At 67.3% G+C, this 15,786-nt stretch overlaps 6 protein-coding genes across 6 annotated transcripts; 3 read left to right on the forward strand and 3 right to left on the reverse strand.

The window, feature by feature from the left end:
- The first annotated feature begins 302 nt into the window (after nt 1-302).
- V1510DRAFT_423763 (uncharacterized protein) lies at nt 303-2,041 on the forward strand. The gene has a single exon (XM_066934984.1). The coding sequence runs from the start codon at nt 517-519 to the stop codon at nt 1,861-1,863; it is 1,347 nt and encodes a 448-aa protein (XP_066786520.1). The 5' UTR covers nt 303-516; the 3' UTR covers nt 1,864-2,041.
- A 1,665-nt stretch (nt 2,042-3,706) lies between these two features.
- V1510DRAFT_432297 (glycoside hydrolase superfamily) lies at nt 3,707-6,406 on the forward strand. The gene is made up of 3 exons (XM_066935486.1): nt 3,707-3,855; nt 3,887-4,166; nt 4,198-6,406. The coding sequence occupies exons 2-3, from the start codon at nt 3,887-3,889 to the stop codon at nt 6,015-6,017; spliced, it is 2,100 nt and encodes a 699-aa protein (XP_066786521.1). The 5' UTR covers nt 3,707-3,855; the 3' UTR covers nt 6,018-6,406.
- On the reverse strand, nt 6,373-8,307 carry V1510DRAFT_383789 (Metallo-dependent phosphatase-like protein). The gene has a single exon (XM_066931681.1). It carries the CDS (start codon nt 8,042-8,044, stop codon nt 6,404-6,406), a length of 1,641 nt encoding a protein of 546 aa, XP_066786522.1. The 5' UTR covers nt 8,045-8,307; the 3' UTR covers nt 6,373-6,403.
- Nucleotides 8,308-8,872: 565 nt separating this feature from the next.
- Nucleotides 8,873-10,177, reverse strand: V1510DRAFT_383792 (ClpX, ATPase regulatory subunit). Its single transcript, XM_066931682.1, has 2 exons — nt 9,066-10,177; nt 8,873-9,016 (listed from the first exon to the last, which is right to left on the reverse strand). The coding sequence occupies exons 1-2, from the start codon at nt 10,133-10,135 to the stop codon at nt 8,932-8,934; spliced, it is 1,155 nt and encodes a 384-aa protein (XP_066786523.1). The 5' UTR covers nt 10,136-10,177; the 3' UTR covers nt 8,873-8,931.
- Nucleotides 10,178-11,828: 1,651 nt separating this feature from the next.
- Nucleotides 11,829-14,065, reverse strand: V1510DRAFT_423772 (P-loop containing nucleoside triphosphate hydrolase protein). Its single transcript, XM_066934985.1, has 3 exons — nt 13,799-14,065; nt 13,386-13,407; nt 11,829-13,325 (listed from the first exon to the last, which is right to left on the reverse strand). The coding sequence occupies exons 1-3, from the start codon at nt 13,954-13,956 to the stop codon at nt 11,946-11,948; spliced, it is 1,560 nt and encodes a 519-aa protein (XP_066786524.1). The 5' UTR covers nt 13,957-14,065; the 3' UTR covers nt 11,829-11,945.
- A 338-nt stretch (nt 14,066-14,403) lies between these two features.
- V1510DRAFT_423773 (uncharacterized protein) lies at nt 14,404-15,539 on the forward strand. The gene has a single exon (XM_066934986.1). The coding sequence runs from the start codon at nt 14,673-14,675 to the stop codon at nt 15,372-15,374; it is 702 nt and encodes a 233-aa protein (XP_066786525.1). The 5' UTR covers nt 14,404-14,672; the 3' UTR covers nt 15,375-15,539.
- The last annotated feature ends 247 nt before the right edge of the window (nt 15,540-15,786 follow it).

Below are 15,786 nucleotides of genomic sequence, written 5' to 3' on the forward strand. Positions count from 1 at the left end.
GCGGCCCCCCCACACCCCCCCCCACCCCCCCCCCCCCCCGCCCCCCCCGGCCCCCCCCCCCCCCGGCGGCCCCCCCGCCGGAGGCTCGTTCACCGCCACTGGCGAGCCTCCGGCGGCGACTCCGTCGAGGGTAGCTGCCCTGCGGGCAGGCATGTAGCCGCCGGAGCAGGTTCTGCGAGCGGCTATATGCGGCTATATGGTGTGCGGCTATATCCAGCCCCGACGGCAGCCTCGTCCAGCACCATCGCCGCCAGACGCTCACCATCCGCTACGTGCTCGCGCGTGGCCACGCGTCCCGCAGATAATCCAGAATCATATATTACAGCCTTTGTCTGCGTGCGCCGAGCGCACCGCAGGTACAAGATGCCAAGTGCTAGAGGGAGTACGAGTACACAGCGTCCATGAGGTATTAGAACTGGGCAGGCCTGGGCGGCCAAGCAGGCGGTCTGCGCTGCGATGCTACGTGACAGCGGCGCCACGGTCCGGTAGAGGCAGAGTCAGAGTTAGCAGAAACAAATGTCCAAAATGAGCGAACCAGAGGAATGCGAGGTTAGAATGCTAGATGCTGTAGGTAAGCGGCGAGCGGCCAAGAGCCCACCTGGGTTACCGTCGTTGGGCGAGCTGTTTCTGGGCCTCCATGTGGGCGATCATCTGCATCATCCGGCGGATCTCCTCCTCCTTCTCGTGGAGCTTGCGGGCGGCGTCGGTGTTGGCGCCGGGGACCGGGCTCTGGGAGGAGGCCGCGCGGGCGACGTTGGGGAGCTGCTTGGGGCGCTCGGGCTCGGGCCGGCGGGGCGGCGAGGGCGTGGGCGAGCCCGGCATGGGCACGATGTCGCTGTCCGAGCCCGAGTCCGAGTCCGAGTCGGAGAACTCGATGTAGAGCCGGCCAGAGGAGCGGCAGGTGCCGAACTTGGTGGTCTTGGGAGGCGCCTGCGTGTCAAAGTCCATGGCTACCGGCCGCTTGCGCACGGCCGGCAGGCCGAGCGACGACGACGCGTGCAGGCTGAACGCGAACCCCGAGCCGGTGAAGACCGGCGCGTGGACGTCCATTTTCGACTTGGCCTCCTTGGCGCTGGTGAGCGCCGCGCGGATGTCCTTGGCCGACTTGGCCGCGGGCTTGGCCGGCTTGGCCGCGGCCGCCGGAGCGGGCTTGGCCGCCGGCCTCACGGCCGAGACGGACGCCGACGACGACGCGAAGCCGGCGCGCACCTCGGCCGACACGCGCGCGGTCACGCCGGGCCCGCCCGACACGGCCGCCTTGGCCGTGGCCACGTCGTGCCTGCGGATCTCGGGCAGCCCGGCCGGCCGCCGGTCCTTGACGACCTTGACGGCCGCCACGACGTCTGTGGCCGGCGCGGGGGCGGTCGCGACCGCGGACGCCGCGCCGGGCCCGGCCGCCGCGGCCACGCGCACGCCCGGCGCGTCTGCGCCGGGCACCTGCGCCAGCAGCCGCGCCAGAAAGTTCGGGTTGAGCACGCCCAGCTCGAGGATGTCGGTGTACGACAGCCCGGCCACGCACAGCTCGACCAGCGCCTGCAGCGCCGTCTGCTCGAGCTGCCGCGGGACGGCCGCCGCCGGCGGCACCGGCGGTGGCGGGTCGTACTCGGGCGACGACAGCCGCTCGCGGCTGTCGGGCGCGACCTTGGCCACGATCTCGGCCAGAAACCGCGGGTCGAGCGCGCCGTGCGACACCAGGTCCTCGAACGACAGCCCCACCCGCGACAGCTCGACCAGCGCGACGACCGTGGCCGCGTGCAGCGACCGGTCCGACGCCCGCGGCGTCTGCCCAGCGCTTCCATTAGCCCGCCCGCCGGCGGCCACGTACCTGCCGTCGGCCTGCGCCGGCGTCGTGGTGTAATCTGACAGTGAGCCTCGTCCGAGACTGACCGGCTGGCCCGCGCAGCCCTCGTTGCCCTGCGCGTCGGCGCCGAAACATACCTGCGTGCGTCTTGCGGGACTTGCGGGGGTATTCGATCACCTCGCCCTCCTCGGCCTCGGACTCGGACTCGTCTGAGCCCGCGGCCACGACGGCTGCCGCGGCTGCCGCCGTCGCCGCCGGCCGCGTCGGCGCCGGCGCCGGCGCCGGGCTGGCCGACGGCTTGTTTTTGCGCGAGTTGAGCGCGGCCAGTCGTATCGCCTCGAGCGACTTTGGCGCCGCCATCAGACGCTGGCTGTGTGTGCTGGCCTGCGTCTGCATCGTTGGCTCGGGCAGGCGACGCGCGGCTGGCTGGTGCCTGGGTGCCTGCGCCGCTCTGGCGTTGAGTGTTCCGGTCCGGTCCGTGGCCCGCGTTCCGCCGGTTGCGTGGCCGCCACGACGTCGTGCGAGGCGTGCCGGCCTGCGTGAGGGAGATGCTTCGATGGCTTGCGCACACTCCGCTGACTGCCCAGCGCGTTCTGGGCTCTGCACGGATGGAATATGCCTGACGACGGGTGCCAGCGGTTTACAAATTTTCGCGAAGTTCAGCGGCGGCGGATGCATAACTGCCGCGCCGCGCGACGGTTATGCCGCCGCCGCCGCCGTCCCCGCCGGCCCGGCGCCCACCGGGCCCGGGTCGGCCATCCGGCGGTCGCCACCGGCCGCCGCAGGCAATCGGCGGCCGAGTTACGGGGTCGAGTTAGCTGGCGACGGCGATCGTGGGCGTGGACGCCCTAACCCTGCTTCGCGGTTTTTCTCAGCTTTGGACCGCGCCCGTCTCTGCCCAACAAAATGCCTTCCAGGTAAGTGGCGGCGATCGGCGCGGTGGGCGGTGGGCGGCAGCGGTGGGCAGGCGTGGCGACGGCCCGGATCGGTGGCGGCTGCGGAGCCGTGCGGGCCGGTCCGTCTGCCGGCCAGGAGGACAGCTCGGCGGCTATATGCGCAGGGCCGTGGCGGTGCGTCGAGCGCAGACCTGCGGGACGAGGCGCCTGCGTTCGGCCGCTGCGGTCTGCCTACAGTCTGCGCTCGGCCGCTGCGGTCTGTCTGCAGTCTGCGCTCGGCCGCTGCGGTTTGTCTGCAGTCTGCGCTGGCGGAGTCGCTCCGATCAGGCAACGACTGTCCGGGTGGGCCCGCGGGCGGCTATATGCACGCGGCCACTGCCCAGAGGGCAGCCAGCTTCGATGGAGTGGCCGGCGGGGCCTCTTGCTCGGCGAACCTCGGCGGCGACTCGGTCGCGGACGCCCGGGCGCTGCGTGCGGCTATATGATCCGTCTGCAAAGCATTTGGCCGCAGTCGCCGGCGCTCGTGCACCGCCACGGACGAGCATGTGGCGGCGGCGCCCGAGAGGACCAGGCGTGCGGCTATATGGCGTGCGGCTATATCTCTGGCGTCGCCGCCCGAGGCTGGCACCGCCACTGGTGAGCCTCCGGCGGCGACTCCGTCGAGGGTGCGCCCTGCGGGCGGCTATATGCGGCTATATGCCTCCACGTGGCGGTGCCTGAAGGCGCGCGCCGCGATCCGTCGAGGGCGCGCCCTGCGGGCAGCACGCATCATACAGGCGCATATAGCCGCATATAGCCGCACACAGGGCGCGCGTGGCAGTGGCAGCGCAACCAGCCCCGCGGTGCCTCTGAGGGCGGCCCTTCGGGCGAGCCCGGGGCCTCCAGCCGGGACCTGCCGTGTCTGTCACGCCACGCCCCGCCCGGCCTGGAGCGGGCGGCACGGGACGGTCCGTCAGCGCGCGTCAGGATCGTCGCGCCACCGCGTACGCAGCCCCGCGCGTGGCGCCTACCGGGATCGGCAGCAGTGCGCGGCAGCGGTCAAGCGCGCCAGGGGCACACGTGCGACGCGTGCGGCTCAACGGTTTACCCGGCGACCCCGCGTTACCCGGCCCGGACTATGACATCTGGCCGCGCCGCCGCCTCGTCGGCCAACGACAGGTGAGTCCGCGCGCGGGCGTACTGACGGCAGATGGCGACTATGGACTCCGCGGAGACCCCCCCCGTGGCTGGCAAGGCGCCGCTGGCGATACTCGAGGCGGACCCGTACCTGGCGCCGTTTGCGGGCGCGCTGGAGGCGCGCCACCAGACCGCGCAGGACTGGATCGACCGGCTCGAGCAGACCGAGGGCGGCATCACGGCGTTCGCGGCGTCGTACCAGCAGTTTGGCATGCACGTCCGCGACGGCGGCGACGTCGTGTACCGCGAGTGGGCGCCGAACGCGCGGCAGGCGGCGTTGATCGGCGACTTCAGTAAGTGCTCTGGCGGGCGGGCTGACGGCAGACGGCTGGAACCGCGAGGCCACCCCGATGGCGTGCGACGCGTACGGCGTCTGGGAGGTGACGGTGCCGGGCGTGGGCGGCGCGCCGGCCATCGCGCACGGATCCAAGGTCAAGATCTCGATGGTGCTTCCGAGCGGCGAGCGCATCGAGCGGCTGCCGGCGTGGAGCACGCGCGTCGTCCAGGACCAGGCGGTCTCGCCCGTGTACGACGCCGTGTTCTGGCACCCGGCCGAGCCGTACGTGTTCAAGCACGCGCGGCCGCCCAAGCCGGCGTCGCCGCGGATCTACGAGGCGCACGTCGGCATCTCGACGTCGGAGCTGCGCATCGGCTCGTACACCGAGTTCACGGCAGACGTGCTCCCCCGGATCCACCGGCTGGGCTACAACACAATCCAGCTGATGGCGGTCATGGAGCACGCGTACTACGCCTCGTTCGGCTACCAGGTCACGTCCTTCTTCGCGGCGTCGTCCCGCTACGGCACGCCCGAGGAGCTCATGGCGCTCGTCGACGCCGCGCACGGCCTGGGCATCACGGTCCTGCTCGACATCGTGCACTCGCACGCCTGCAAGAACGTGCTCGACGGCCTCAACCGGTTCGACGGCACCGACTACCAGTACTTCCACGCCGGCGCCCGCGGCTACCACACGCTCTGGGACTCGTGTCTGTTCAACTACGGCAAGTACGAGGTGCTGCGGTTCCTGCTCTCGAACCTGCGCTTCTACGTCGACGTCTTCCACTTTGACGGCTTCCGCTTCGACGGCGTCACGTCCATCCTCTACACGCACCACGGCATCGGCACCGGCTTCTCGGGCGGGTACCACGAGTACTTTGGCGACGAGCGCGTCGACCGCGACGGCATCAACTACCTCGTGCTGGCCAACTACATGCTGCACAAGCTCGACCCGAACCTGCTGACCATCGCCGAGGACGTGTCGGGCATGCCCGGCCTCTGCATGCCCTTCGAGGCCGGCGGCGTCGGCTTTGACTACCGGCTGGCCATGGCGATCCCGGACATGTGGATCAAGCTGCTCAAGGAGGTCCGCGACGAGGACTGGGAGATGGGCAAGATCGTCTACGAGCTCACCAACCGCCGGTACCGCGAGCGCACGGTCGCCTACGCCGAGAGCCACGACCAGGCCCTCGTCGGCGACAAGACGCTTGCGTTCTGGCTCATGGACCAGGAGATGTACACCAACATGTCGGTGCTCTCGCCGGAGACGCCGGTGATCACGCGCGGCCTGGCCCTGCACAAGCTCATCCGGCTCGTGACTCACGCCCTTGGCGGCGAGGCCTACCTCAACTTCGAGGGCAACGAGTTCGGCCACCCCGAGTGGCTCGACTTCCCGCGCGACGGCAACGGCAACTCGTACTGGTACGCCCGCCGCCAGTGGGGCGTGCTGGACGACGACCTGCTGCGGTACAAGTTCCTGAACAACTTCGACATCGACATGCAGCACCTCGAGGAGCGCTTTGGCTGGCTCCACGCCGAGCCCGCCTACGTGTCGCGCAAGCACGAGGGCGACAAGGTCGTGGTGTTTGAGCGCGCCGGCCTGCTCTTTGTGTTCAACTTCCACGGCGAGAAGTCGTTCCAGGACTACCGCGTGGGTGTGAACGACCCGGGCAAGTACCAGATCGTGCTGCAGTCTGACGACCGCGAGCGCTACGGCGGCGTCGGTCGCCTGGAGCCGGTCGACGTGCTTGCGGGCGTTCCCGGCACCCACGAGTACTTTACGACGCCGGGCGACTACGACGGCCGAGCCGCGAGTCTCATGCTCTACCTGCCGACGCGAACGGCCGTCGTGCTGGCCAAGACGGCGTAAGCGGCAGGCAGGGCTGCGCGGCTACATGCGGCTATATGATGCTACGTGCGGCTGCATGCGGCTATATGGTGCTGTGCGGCTGCATGCGGCTACATGCGGCTACATGCCGGGCGGGCGACAGTCCGGCGGCGGCCCCCGTTGACGGCGCGCCGCGTGGACAGCCGCGTGGACGGCCGTGCTCTGCGCGCAGGGTTTTCGCTCGACAAAGCCTCTGCCGGACGCTGTGGTTGTGTCTCCGCTGACAATTTGTCGACAGCCGGCGTACGTGCGGTTATATGCGGTCCGTGAAACCCGCGGCCCGTAACCTGTAACCCGCAGGTCGCAGCCCGCAGCCCGCCGCACCCCCTGCGGCTCATTGCGTTTGCCCCAATATATTTTTCTACCGATTACATCATCAGCGAGCCAACGGCCGCCGCAACCACCGCAACCACCACAGCGCCCTGGCCGAGCCGGCCACCAGCGTTCGTCGTCGGCAGCGCAGTCGAGCCAGTGTAGTTCGAGCTCGAGTTCGACGTCGCGGTCGCAGCAATGCCGCACGTGTGGTTCTTGTAGAGCGTGGCCGTGTCCAGAACGGAGCCGTTGCCCGACGCAATAAAGTCGTGGGTCATGTGCGTGCAGTTGTGGATGGTCACGCGCGACCAGCCGTAGACGCCGTCGATGTTCTTGCGCGTGTACGGGCGCAGCGGGTACTGGGCCACGTCCAGGCCGTCGTAGTGGCCGGCAGCACCGTTGAGGATGTACCACGGCGACGACGGGTTGTTCAGGCCGTTCGGGTCCGACACGTTGTTGTTCATGGGGTCGTTGCGGTTGTACATGTGGATGTGGCCCGCAAAGACCAGGTCGACGTTGTACTCGATGAACAGCGGCTCAAACACCTCGCGGCACTCGTCGCAGATCGAGTTCGGGTTGTTGTCGAACGAGGCGTAGAACGGGCGGTGGCCCGACACAATGATCCACGGGGTCTTGGTGCGGTTGACCTTGGCCAGGTCGTCGCGCAGCCAGTCGACCTGCTGGTTGGCGTAGCTGCCGAACGGGCCCGAGTCGAGCTTGTACGTGCCGTTGGGCTCGTCCGGGCCGATGAAGCCGTCGCCGATGTCGGTCTCGGTGTTGAGCTCGATGTAGTGGACCATGCCGTGGTCCCACGAGTACCAGAAGTTCTCGACGCCGCCCGACTCCTCGGCTGGCATGTTGAAGCGGTGGCGGTAGTTGGTGAAGTTTCGCTGGCCGGGAGCGCAGATGTCGTAGGTCCAGGTCTGGTTGGTGTCGGCGTCGGTCACGCCCGAGCCGTCGCAGTTGGCCTCGTGGTTGCCGGGGCCGACCATCCACGGCTTGCGGGCGGTGATCGGCGACATCTCCTCGAAGAACTCGTTCGTGAGCAGCTCGTACGCGGTCCAGCCCTCCTCGATCGGCACCCACCGGCGGTACTTCTGGACCTGCTCCTTGAGCCAGTAGTCGGCGTACGCGATGTCGCCCGGCTGCCAGATGAAGTCGTAGCCGTCAATGTACCGGTCGAGCGACTGGATCGTGTTGGTCTCGTTGGGCATGAGCGCGTCGTCGGGCGTGTAGGCCGAGAGACCGTCGCGGCCCATCAGGCCGAGGTCGATCGCGACCGCGATCGTGTACGGCGTGTAGTCGCCGGGCTCGCGCGCGGTCGTGAACGAGTACGCGGGCGTCTCCGAGCAGTTGTAGCAGTTCTGGTTGGTGACCGTGTAGTAGTACTTGGTGTTGGGCTTGAGGCCCGTGACCTTGACGTGGTTGTTGTACGTCGTCGACGCGTTGAACGTGGTCGACGAGCCCTCGGCCGTCGACGACAGGTCCCACACGTTCTCGCCGTAGTAGACCGTCGGCCGGTCGACCTTGGACCACGTGTTCCACGTCACCGACATGCCCGTCGTGCCGGCGTACGCCAGGCGGAACTGCAGCGGCTCGTTCACGTTGTCGGGCTTGGTGCCGGGGACGTGCACGGCGCCGGCGGCGGCGCCGGCGACGAGCGCACCGGCCGAGAAGAGCAGAGTCAGGAGTTTCATTGCGCAGGTGGCAGAGCTGCCGGCCACGGCGGCCGCGCGCGGCCTTAAGTACCCGCTGCCGCTGCTGTCTGCACGCCCGACAGCTGTCGCCGGCCGGTGCCGGCGCGCCCGATGAGATATCCAGCCTCGCTGATTCGCCAGCCGGCTGCCGCCGACACGTGTGGACCGCGGGTTTGGACGCAGTCATCGACGTCTTCCCCGGTACGGCCGCGCGCGCCCGGCCTGGGCAAAGCTTGGCTTGCAGCGGACCCGCCTGAGGCGTTAGCCGGGCCCGCGAACGTTCACGGGACCCTGGACGGCCTGCTGATTGGGCCCGCGCGCGCCCGGCGGCGTGGGCCTGCTGCACGCGGCCGCCGGTACCGTGTCTGCGCCGGCGCTGGCGCCGCGACCGCCGGGCGCAGCCCTGGGACCGTGCCTGCGCGCTGCCGGAGCCGTGCGGCGCCACCGCCTTACTGCATTTCGCCGCGCTACACGTCCAGAACCGACCGTGCTAGCCGAGGGCGCTAGTTGCGCCGGCGAGAGCTTGGCTCAGGCCGCGGCCAGGGCGCGTGGTGCCAAGCCCGTCGTCAATTTGTCGCGGATATCTGTGCAAAGTGGGGTATCTGTGGTATAAGTGCGCAAATTTGTCGCGGGTATCCTGGATTGCTCCCAGCTCTCCGCACTACCGCAGCCGACGCGGCCACTTGCCCTGGCGGCGCGCGCTAGGCCGCGCGCTAGGTGTGTCGTGGAGGCGGGCTGGTGGGTGCCGGCGGTCGCCCGCCAGCGGACGGCTCGGGCGGCGCCGGGCGCGGCCGCGGCGCCGCGAAGATCGTGATATGCGTAGTATTAGGTTGCCGGGGCAACGCCGTTGCCGTGGCAACGGTTGCCACGGCAACGCCGGCAGGCGGCTATATGCGGTTATGTGCTCTGCGGCGCCCGGCGGAGTCGGCGCGGGGCGACCGACCTCCTCTGCGCCGCGGGCGGCAGGCGAGCCGCACGACGTGCGGCTCGCGCCGCACGCTGTGCGGCTCAGCCCGCGTACCCCGCCACGTCCTCCGCCCGCTTCTTCTCCTCCGGCTCGGTCTCGTTCTCCTTGGCCAGGTCCGTGTGGAAGTAGTTGCTCTGCCCCCGCGAGTAGTACAGCGGCAGCACGCGGTCGGCCTCGCGCCGCGCCTGGAACGTCTCGACGACCTTCTCGGTGATGATCACGTACCGCGTGCTCGACTCGGGCGCCTCGAAGTTGACGTTCATCAGCAGGCGCGACATGATGCCCTTGAGCGCGCGCGCGCCGGTGCCCTGCTTGACCGCCAGCCGCGCAATCGCCCGCAGCGCGCCGTCCGTGAACTTGAGCTCGACGCCAAACATGCGGAACGTGTGCTCGTACTGGCGCACGAGCGCGTTCTTGGGCTCGGTCAGCACGCGCAGCAGGTCGCTCTCGGTCAGGCCCGAGAGCGTGCACACGATCGGCACGCGGCCGATGAGCTCCGGGATCAGGCCGTACGTCGCCAAGTCCTGCGTCTCGACCTGCTCCAGCACCGACCGCTTCTCAAGCTCGTTTGTCGTCGCCCGCGGCGACTGCGCCAGCTGCTCCTCCTCGTCCTCGCGGATGATGGCGTTGAAACCCATGCTGTTCTTGGACACGCGGTTGCGGATGACCTTGTCGAGCCCGACAAACGCGCCGCTGAGAATGAACAGGATGTTGCTCGTGTCGATCGTGAATGTCTCCTTGCCGCCGGCGCTTGCGCCGCTCGAGTTGCTGCCGCCGTACGTGCGCGCGCGGTCCGCCTTGGCCTGGATGTTGAGCGTCGTGCCCTCGATGATCTGCAGCAGCGCCTGCTGCACGCCCTCGCCCGACACGTCGCGGCCGTGGTGCGGGCTGGTCTGGCGCGCGATCTTGTCGCACTCGTCCAAGACAACGATGCCCATCTCGGCGCGCGCAACGTCGTAGTCCGCGTTGACCAGCAGCCGCTGGATGCACGAGTCGGCGTCCTCGCCGACGTAGCCGGCCTGCGTGAGCGGCGTGCAGTCTGTGATGGCCAGCGGCACCTCGAGCAGCTTGGCAATCGTGCGCATCAGCAGCGTTTTGCCGGTGCCGGTGGGTCCGAGCATCATCACGTTGGTCTTCTCCAGCACCGGGTACGGGTTCTCGCCGGGCTCGCCAGCCATGTAGTGCCCGCCGACGTCGACGCCGTCGTCCATGTCGCCCGGAAAGGCCTCCTCGTAGACGGGCTCTTCGTGGACGTCCTCTGGTGGCGGCGCGTCGGCTGCGGCCGACGCCGGGCCGGCCGCTGCGGCCGCGCTTGAGCTCGCCGGCGCGCGCGGCTCGCGGCCCTCGCGCTCCTTCGGCGCCCGCGGCCGCGCCTCGCCGTCGTCTCCAACGCCATAAAGCTCCGAGTAGATCCGACCGGTGCGGCCGACAGCGTCCGGGTCCTGCAGGTACGACGACGGCCGCCGCGTCGGCACCGCCGCGTCCGGCGGGTACGAGCTGTAGATGCCGCCGCCAATCCGGCCACCGTAGCTCGGGATCTCCTGCACCGGCGACGTCGCCGGCGGCGGCCCTAGCGGGTCGTACTCGTACTGCGGCGGTGCGCTCGACGGCTGCGTGCTGCCGGCCGCCGACGGGCTGCTCGCCATCGCCGCGTACCGCCGCTGCCGCTCCTCGTACTGCTGGCGCTCCTTCCAGTTGCTGATGCGCAGATAGTGGTTGTAGACAGCCACCGACAGCGTCCGCTTGGCGCGGTCGTGGCCGATCACGTACTGGTCCAGGTACGCCTTGATTGCCCGCGGGTTCGACAGCCGAGCCATCGCCGGCCCGCCCGCGCTCCCGCTACCGCCTGGCCCGCCCGCGCCGCCGCCCGCCGCCGGTGGCGGCCCTGGAGGCGGATACAGCGGCCCCCGGCCACCGCCCGAGCTGCCACCGTAACCGCCGCCGCCCACCGGCCCCGCCGTCGTTGGCGGGCGCATGGTCATGACCTCCATAGGCACCGCCAACGCGACGCGCTCGTCGTGCGGCCTCCGCGGACCGGTAGAGTCCGACGGATCAAAGCTCGTGTGGAACGTCCGCCAGAGCACTGGCCCGCGGTCAGACCCCCGCGCCGCTGCGCCCGCCATCGCCGGCCATCCGGCGGCCGCACGGCCGCAGCCACGCCCGCTGGCCACCAGCATCGTCTGTGCAGCGCCGGCTGACCCCCGGCCGCCGTACACCGTCCCCGAGCGCCTGGAAACGCCGGCTGAAGGGAGTCCGGACACCCTCCGGAATGCGCAAATCCCGCTCATTCTGTCTCGCAGATGTTCCAGAGTTCGTCCCCACGTCCCGGCTGAGTTTGCAGGCACGTAAGTCTCTTGTGGGCCTGTGCCGCTCCCTGGCGCTGATGAAATAGCTGCTTATCGTCGATGACTCTTCCGCTGTAGTAACGTGAGAGGTTTGTTGGTGGGATGTATCTCCGCAGACAGCGCCACAGATGTCACCTAATCATGTCCCAAGATCACGTTGCCGCCGCTGTCGGCGCCGGCCGACGACTGCAGGTCGCCTGGGAGCGCCGACGCGGGCCAGGCGGACCGAGCTGATGTGCCGGTATCGGTGGGCGGACGTGGGGTACGACAGGGCGCGGCTGGACGCGTCACAGGCTGGCCGACAACGGCGCCGGTCACGGGATCTAGATCGGAGCGCGCCGCGGCCAGGCCGGGCGGCTGGCCCGGTGCGGCGCGGGTGGGCGGTCTGTGCGTGGCACACCGTGCCGCTCATGCAGGCCGTGCGGCGCGCAGCGCTCACGTGCTGCGGCGCTCTTCTGCGCTCTCGCGCGTCTCATGAAACAAGCGTAATTTATATCTAGTCAATTTAAATGTTTAAAACACATTAAATAAATGTAACAAAAACAAGAATCCAGCCACAGTCGCCCGCAGCTAAGCTCTTTTTTCACGCTTAAGCAGAGGCCTCAGCAGCCAGCTTGGCACCCTTGGCAATGGCATCCTCGATACCGCCAACCATGTAGAAAGCGGCCTCAGGCAGGTTGTCGTGCTTGCCCTCCAGGATCTCCTTGAAGGACTTGATGGTGTCCTTCAGGGGGACGAGGCGGCCCTCGATACCAGTGAAAACGTGGGCAACCGTGAAGGGCTGCGACAGGAAACGCTGGATCTTACGGGCACGCTCGACAATAAGCTTGTCGGCCTCAGACAGCTCGTCCATACCCAGGATAGCAATGATGTCCTGGAGCGACTTGTAGGCCTGCAGGGTCTGCTGGACCTGCATGGCAATGCCGTAGTGCTCCTCGCCGACAACCGAGGCGTCGAGCAGACGCGACTTGGAGTCAAGCGGGTCGACGGCGGGGTAGATACCCAGCTCCGAGATACCACGCGACAGCACAGTGGTGGCGTCAAGGTGAGCGAAGGTCGTGGCCGGGGCAGGGTCAGTCAAGTCGTCGGCGGGCACGTAGACGGCCTGGACCGAGGTGACGGAACCCTTGCGGGTGGTGGTGATACGCTCCTGGAGCAGACCCATGTCCGTGGCCAGAGTGGGCTGGTAACCGACGGCCGAGGGAATACGTCCCAGAAGAGCAGACACCTCAGAACCGGCCTGGGTGAAACGGAAAATGTTGTCAATGAAGAGCAACACATCCTGACCCTCCTCGTCACGGAAGTACTCAGCGACGGTCAGACCGGTCAGAGCGACACGGGCACGAGCTCCAGGGGGCTCGTTCATCTGGCCGAAGACGAGCGACACCTTGGATTCGCCGTCGAGGTTGATGACACCGGTCTCGATCATCTCACGGTACAGGTCGTTACCCTCACGGGTACGCTCACCGACACCGGTGAAGACCGAGAAACCACCGTGAGCCTTGGCGATGTTGTTGATCAGCTCCTGGATGAACACGGTCTTGCCGACACCGGCACCGCCGAAGAGACCGATCTTGCCACCACGGGCGTAGGGGGCAAGCAGGTCGACGACCTTGATACCGGTCTCAAGAACCTCAGCCTCAGTCGACTGGTCGACGAACGACGGGGGGTCGGCGTGGATGGGGAGGTACTTGGTGGCCTCAATGGGTCCACGCTCGTCGATGGGCTCGCCAATGACGTTGATGATACGTCCGAGCGTGCCACGGCCGACGGGGATGGTGATGGGAGCACCAGTGTCGGCGACCTTCTGGCCACGGACGAGACCCTCAGTACCGTCCATGGCAATGGTACGGACGGTGTTCTCACCCAGGTGCTGGGCGACCTCGAGGACGAGCTTGTCACCAGCAACACCCTGAACAACAAGGGCGTTGAGAATAGCGGGCAGGTTGTCCTGCTCGAACTGGACGTCCTACAATGGTTAGCATCCTCCACTCGCCGGCGTCGGTAGACGGCCGGGACAGGTACATACAACGACGGCACCGATGACCGAGCTAGAGAAACGTTAGCAGTGCTCAAACATTGTGTGGACGCAGTGCGGGCGACGCCTGGCGGAGGTGGTCACCGAGATGGATGTGGGGAACCGATGGGCCAATCGCTGTCGGGTACCCGGCCGGCCTAACCGGCACTTCCGGGCACACCCGCAACAGTCAATTACTGCCATCACCCATCGACAGCCATCCCAGCGCGGGCCCAGAGGCCCGTCTTGGGACATGTCGAGGACAATTGCAGCCCCGGCTAGCATTCCGGCCGTCGCCGGCAATTTTTTTTCTTGCCGACAGCGCCGTTCAATCCATCCAGTCACACCAATTCGCCAGCCATTGGCCAGAGCCAATGGCTACATTGTCGCCCGCAAGTCTGCTGTCCAAAGTGTTTTTATCGTACCGGATGGATCCCAGAGTAGCGGCGCTCTCAGTGGCCATTCCGCGGGCAAACGCAGCGCGCTGCATCATGTTGGGGGCAACATTGAAGAAGCGGTGGTTGGCTCTCGCCGCCTTGAAGGCCGAACGCGAGAGACGGGGGATGAGACGGGGCACAGGCATGCTGAATGATAACGAGTAGAGGGGGGGGAAAGAGGTGAAGAAAAAAAAAGGAAAGGGAAAAACGAGAATAAAAAGGAATAAAAAAAAACCAGTACTGGAGGGGAAGCGAAGGAACCCGACCGAACTGAAAAATCTGCGAGCATTGGTGCCGCAGACACCGGCGCGACCAGATAGGTTGTGGCATAACCGTCGGGCAGCGGGTACGTACCAACCGTATATGTGCTAACTGCACACGTTGCCAGCCAATCAGGGAGCGGTCTCGGGGCCCAAAACAAACCGACCAATTAAGACGCGCTGGGCAAAGTGCTGAATCTAGCCATCTTTGAGGTACAGACGTCGCGCGGCGCGACAGTTAGTGCCTCAATTGCTGCGTCCCGGGCGCATGCCGCGGGACCGGCCGGTCCTCCGGACAGGCTAGGCGGGCCGGAAGCTGCATTCACGTGACTTTTGCCTGTGGCTGGCGCCGGCCCCTGACCAATTGCAGTTGCGCACGGCCGACGCCCAGCCCCGGGCGCCACACCTCCCGGGGCTGCGGCGGTGCTCCGCGCCGCACACTATGCGGCGCGGCTCCTCCCGGATGATCGCACGCCGGCCGGTGGGCGCGCGCTAGCGAGTCGCACGTCTACGCGCCGCACGCGCTGCGGCGTTCCACGCTTCTCTTAGCCGCCAGCCGTTTCCAGGCCCGTAGCACACCAGTCTCTGCCGTACGCGTCGCCATGCGCCCGCCCTCGTTCGTGCTCTTTGACTACTCGGCTGACATGGTCGCCGCCTGGCGAGCCGCCGTGGCCGCTCTGCCGTCAACCCTTCCCCTGCCCGAGATCAGGCAAGGTGATCTGATCGAGCATAGCGTCGCGTTTGATTGTGTCGTCTCGCCTGGTAATAGTTTCGGTCGACTCGAGGGCGGTCTGGACGCCGTCATTGCGCGCGCCGTTTCGCCCGCGCCGCACGACGCGGCCGACATCGCCGAGTCGATTCGTCTCCTCAGAGCAATCCATATGGACTGCTCTGCCGGCTTCCAGACGCCTGGTTCGTGCTACATCATGGATTTGACGGCTGTCGGCCGTCTGCGATCTGCCGGCGTCGGCTCTGCTGGTTTTCGCTACATCGCACACACGCCTACCATGATCGTACCGGCAGTGCTCGCTGGCGAGGCACGCAAGACACCCTACTTTTGCACGTACGCAGTCCTGGCTGCCGTCCGTCGGTTTAATGCCACCGTCGCGCCAGATAATGCTATTCGGTCGGTCGCGATCTCTGGTCTGGGCACCGGAGTTGGTGGACTGTCGCCCGACGTGTGTGCTCGACTGATGGTGCTGGCCTGGCGCCATTTCCACGAGTCTCTGAACGGTCTGCGTAACGACGACGACTGGGATAAGATGACTGCATGGACTGAGGAGATCGACGCGGCGCTTTTGTAGCCGTAATCTACACGTGGGTGCACCTCAGTGCGGTCCGGCGAGCCGCGCGGTCTGCGACCGATCGAACGGGCGCGTCGGCCACGTTTACAGCTATGCAAGTGCATTGTCGGCGTCTTGACCGTCGATTTTTCCAATCAAGCGCTGTTTGCTTAATTACCAACCATCTCGCCCGAAATTAATATGACAATACTCCCAGCAAATTCTGGCAAAAAATTTGTCCGACGACATAACTGCGCCCGGCCGAACATCACGTCAAGGAACACACACAGCCGTTGACGGCTCAGCGTCCAGGCGTACGATGGAAGATCTTATTGCGCCGACAGCGGTGCCCGAGCCAGGCTCGTCGAGCGGGCTCGACGGGCAGAAACCGGAGGGAAATGCGGCCAAGGGACGGCGGTTCGTCGGCCGCAAG

Source organism: Dipodascopsis tothii, assembly GCF_038497935.1.
Source record: "Dipodascopsis tothii strain CBS 759.85 unplaced genomic scaffold V1510scaffold_51, whole genome shotgun sequence".
Classification (NCBI taxonomy): Eukaryota; Fungi; Ascomycota; class Lipomycetes; order Lipomycetales; family Lipomycetaceae; genus Neoaidaea; species Neoaidaea tothii.

Excerpts from the sequence above, each read along its gene's own strand:
- V1510DRAFT_423763 (XM_066934984.1), top strand. The coding sequence starts at position 517 with ATGTCCAAAATGAGCGAACCAGAGGAATGCGAGGTTAGAATGCTAGAT.
- V1510DRAFT_423772 (XM_066934985.1), bottom strand. The coding sequence starts at position 13,956 with ATGCCTGTGCCCCGTCTCATCCCCCGTCTCTCGCGTTCGGCCTTCAAG. Across the intron at positions 13,408-13,798 it reads GCTACTCTGGGATCCATCCG|CTCGGTCATCGGTGCCGTCG; the intron begins GTACGATAAAAA and ends ACGTTTCTCTAG. Across the intron at positions 13,326-13,385 it reads CGGTCATCGGTGCCGTCGTT|GACGTCCAGTTCGAGCAGGA; the intron begins GTATGTACCTGT and ends TAACCATTGTAG.
- V1510DRAFT_383792 (XM_066931682.1), bottom strand. The coding sequence starts at position 10,135 with ATGATGCTCGGACCCACCGGCACCGGCAAAACGCTGCTGATGCGCACG. Across the intron at positions 9,017-9,065 it reads CGGGCGGAGGACGTGGCGGG|GCTCGCCTGCCGCCCGCGGC; the intron begins GTACGCGGGCTG and ends GCACGTCGTGCG.
- V1510DRAFT_383789 (XM_066931681.1), bottom strand. The coding sequence starts at position 8,044 with ATGAAACTCCTGACTCTGCTCTTCTCGGCCGGTGCGCTCGTCGCCGGC.
- V1510DRAFT_432297 (XM_066935486.1), top strand. The coding sequence starts at position 3,887 with ATGGCGACTATGGACTCCGCGGAGACCCCCCCCGTGGCTGGCAAGGCG. Across the intron at positions 4,167-4,197 it reads GGCGTTGATCGGCGACTTCA|ACGGCTGGAACCGCGAGGCC; the intron begins GTAAGTGCTCTG and ends GGCTGACGGCAG.
- V1510DRAFT_423773 (XM_066934986.1), top strand. The coding sequence starts at position 14,673 with ATGCGCCCGCCCTCGTTCGTGCTCTTTGACTACTCGGCTGACATGGTC.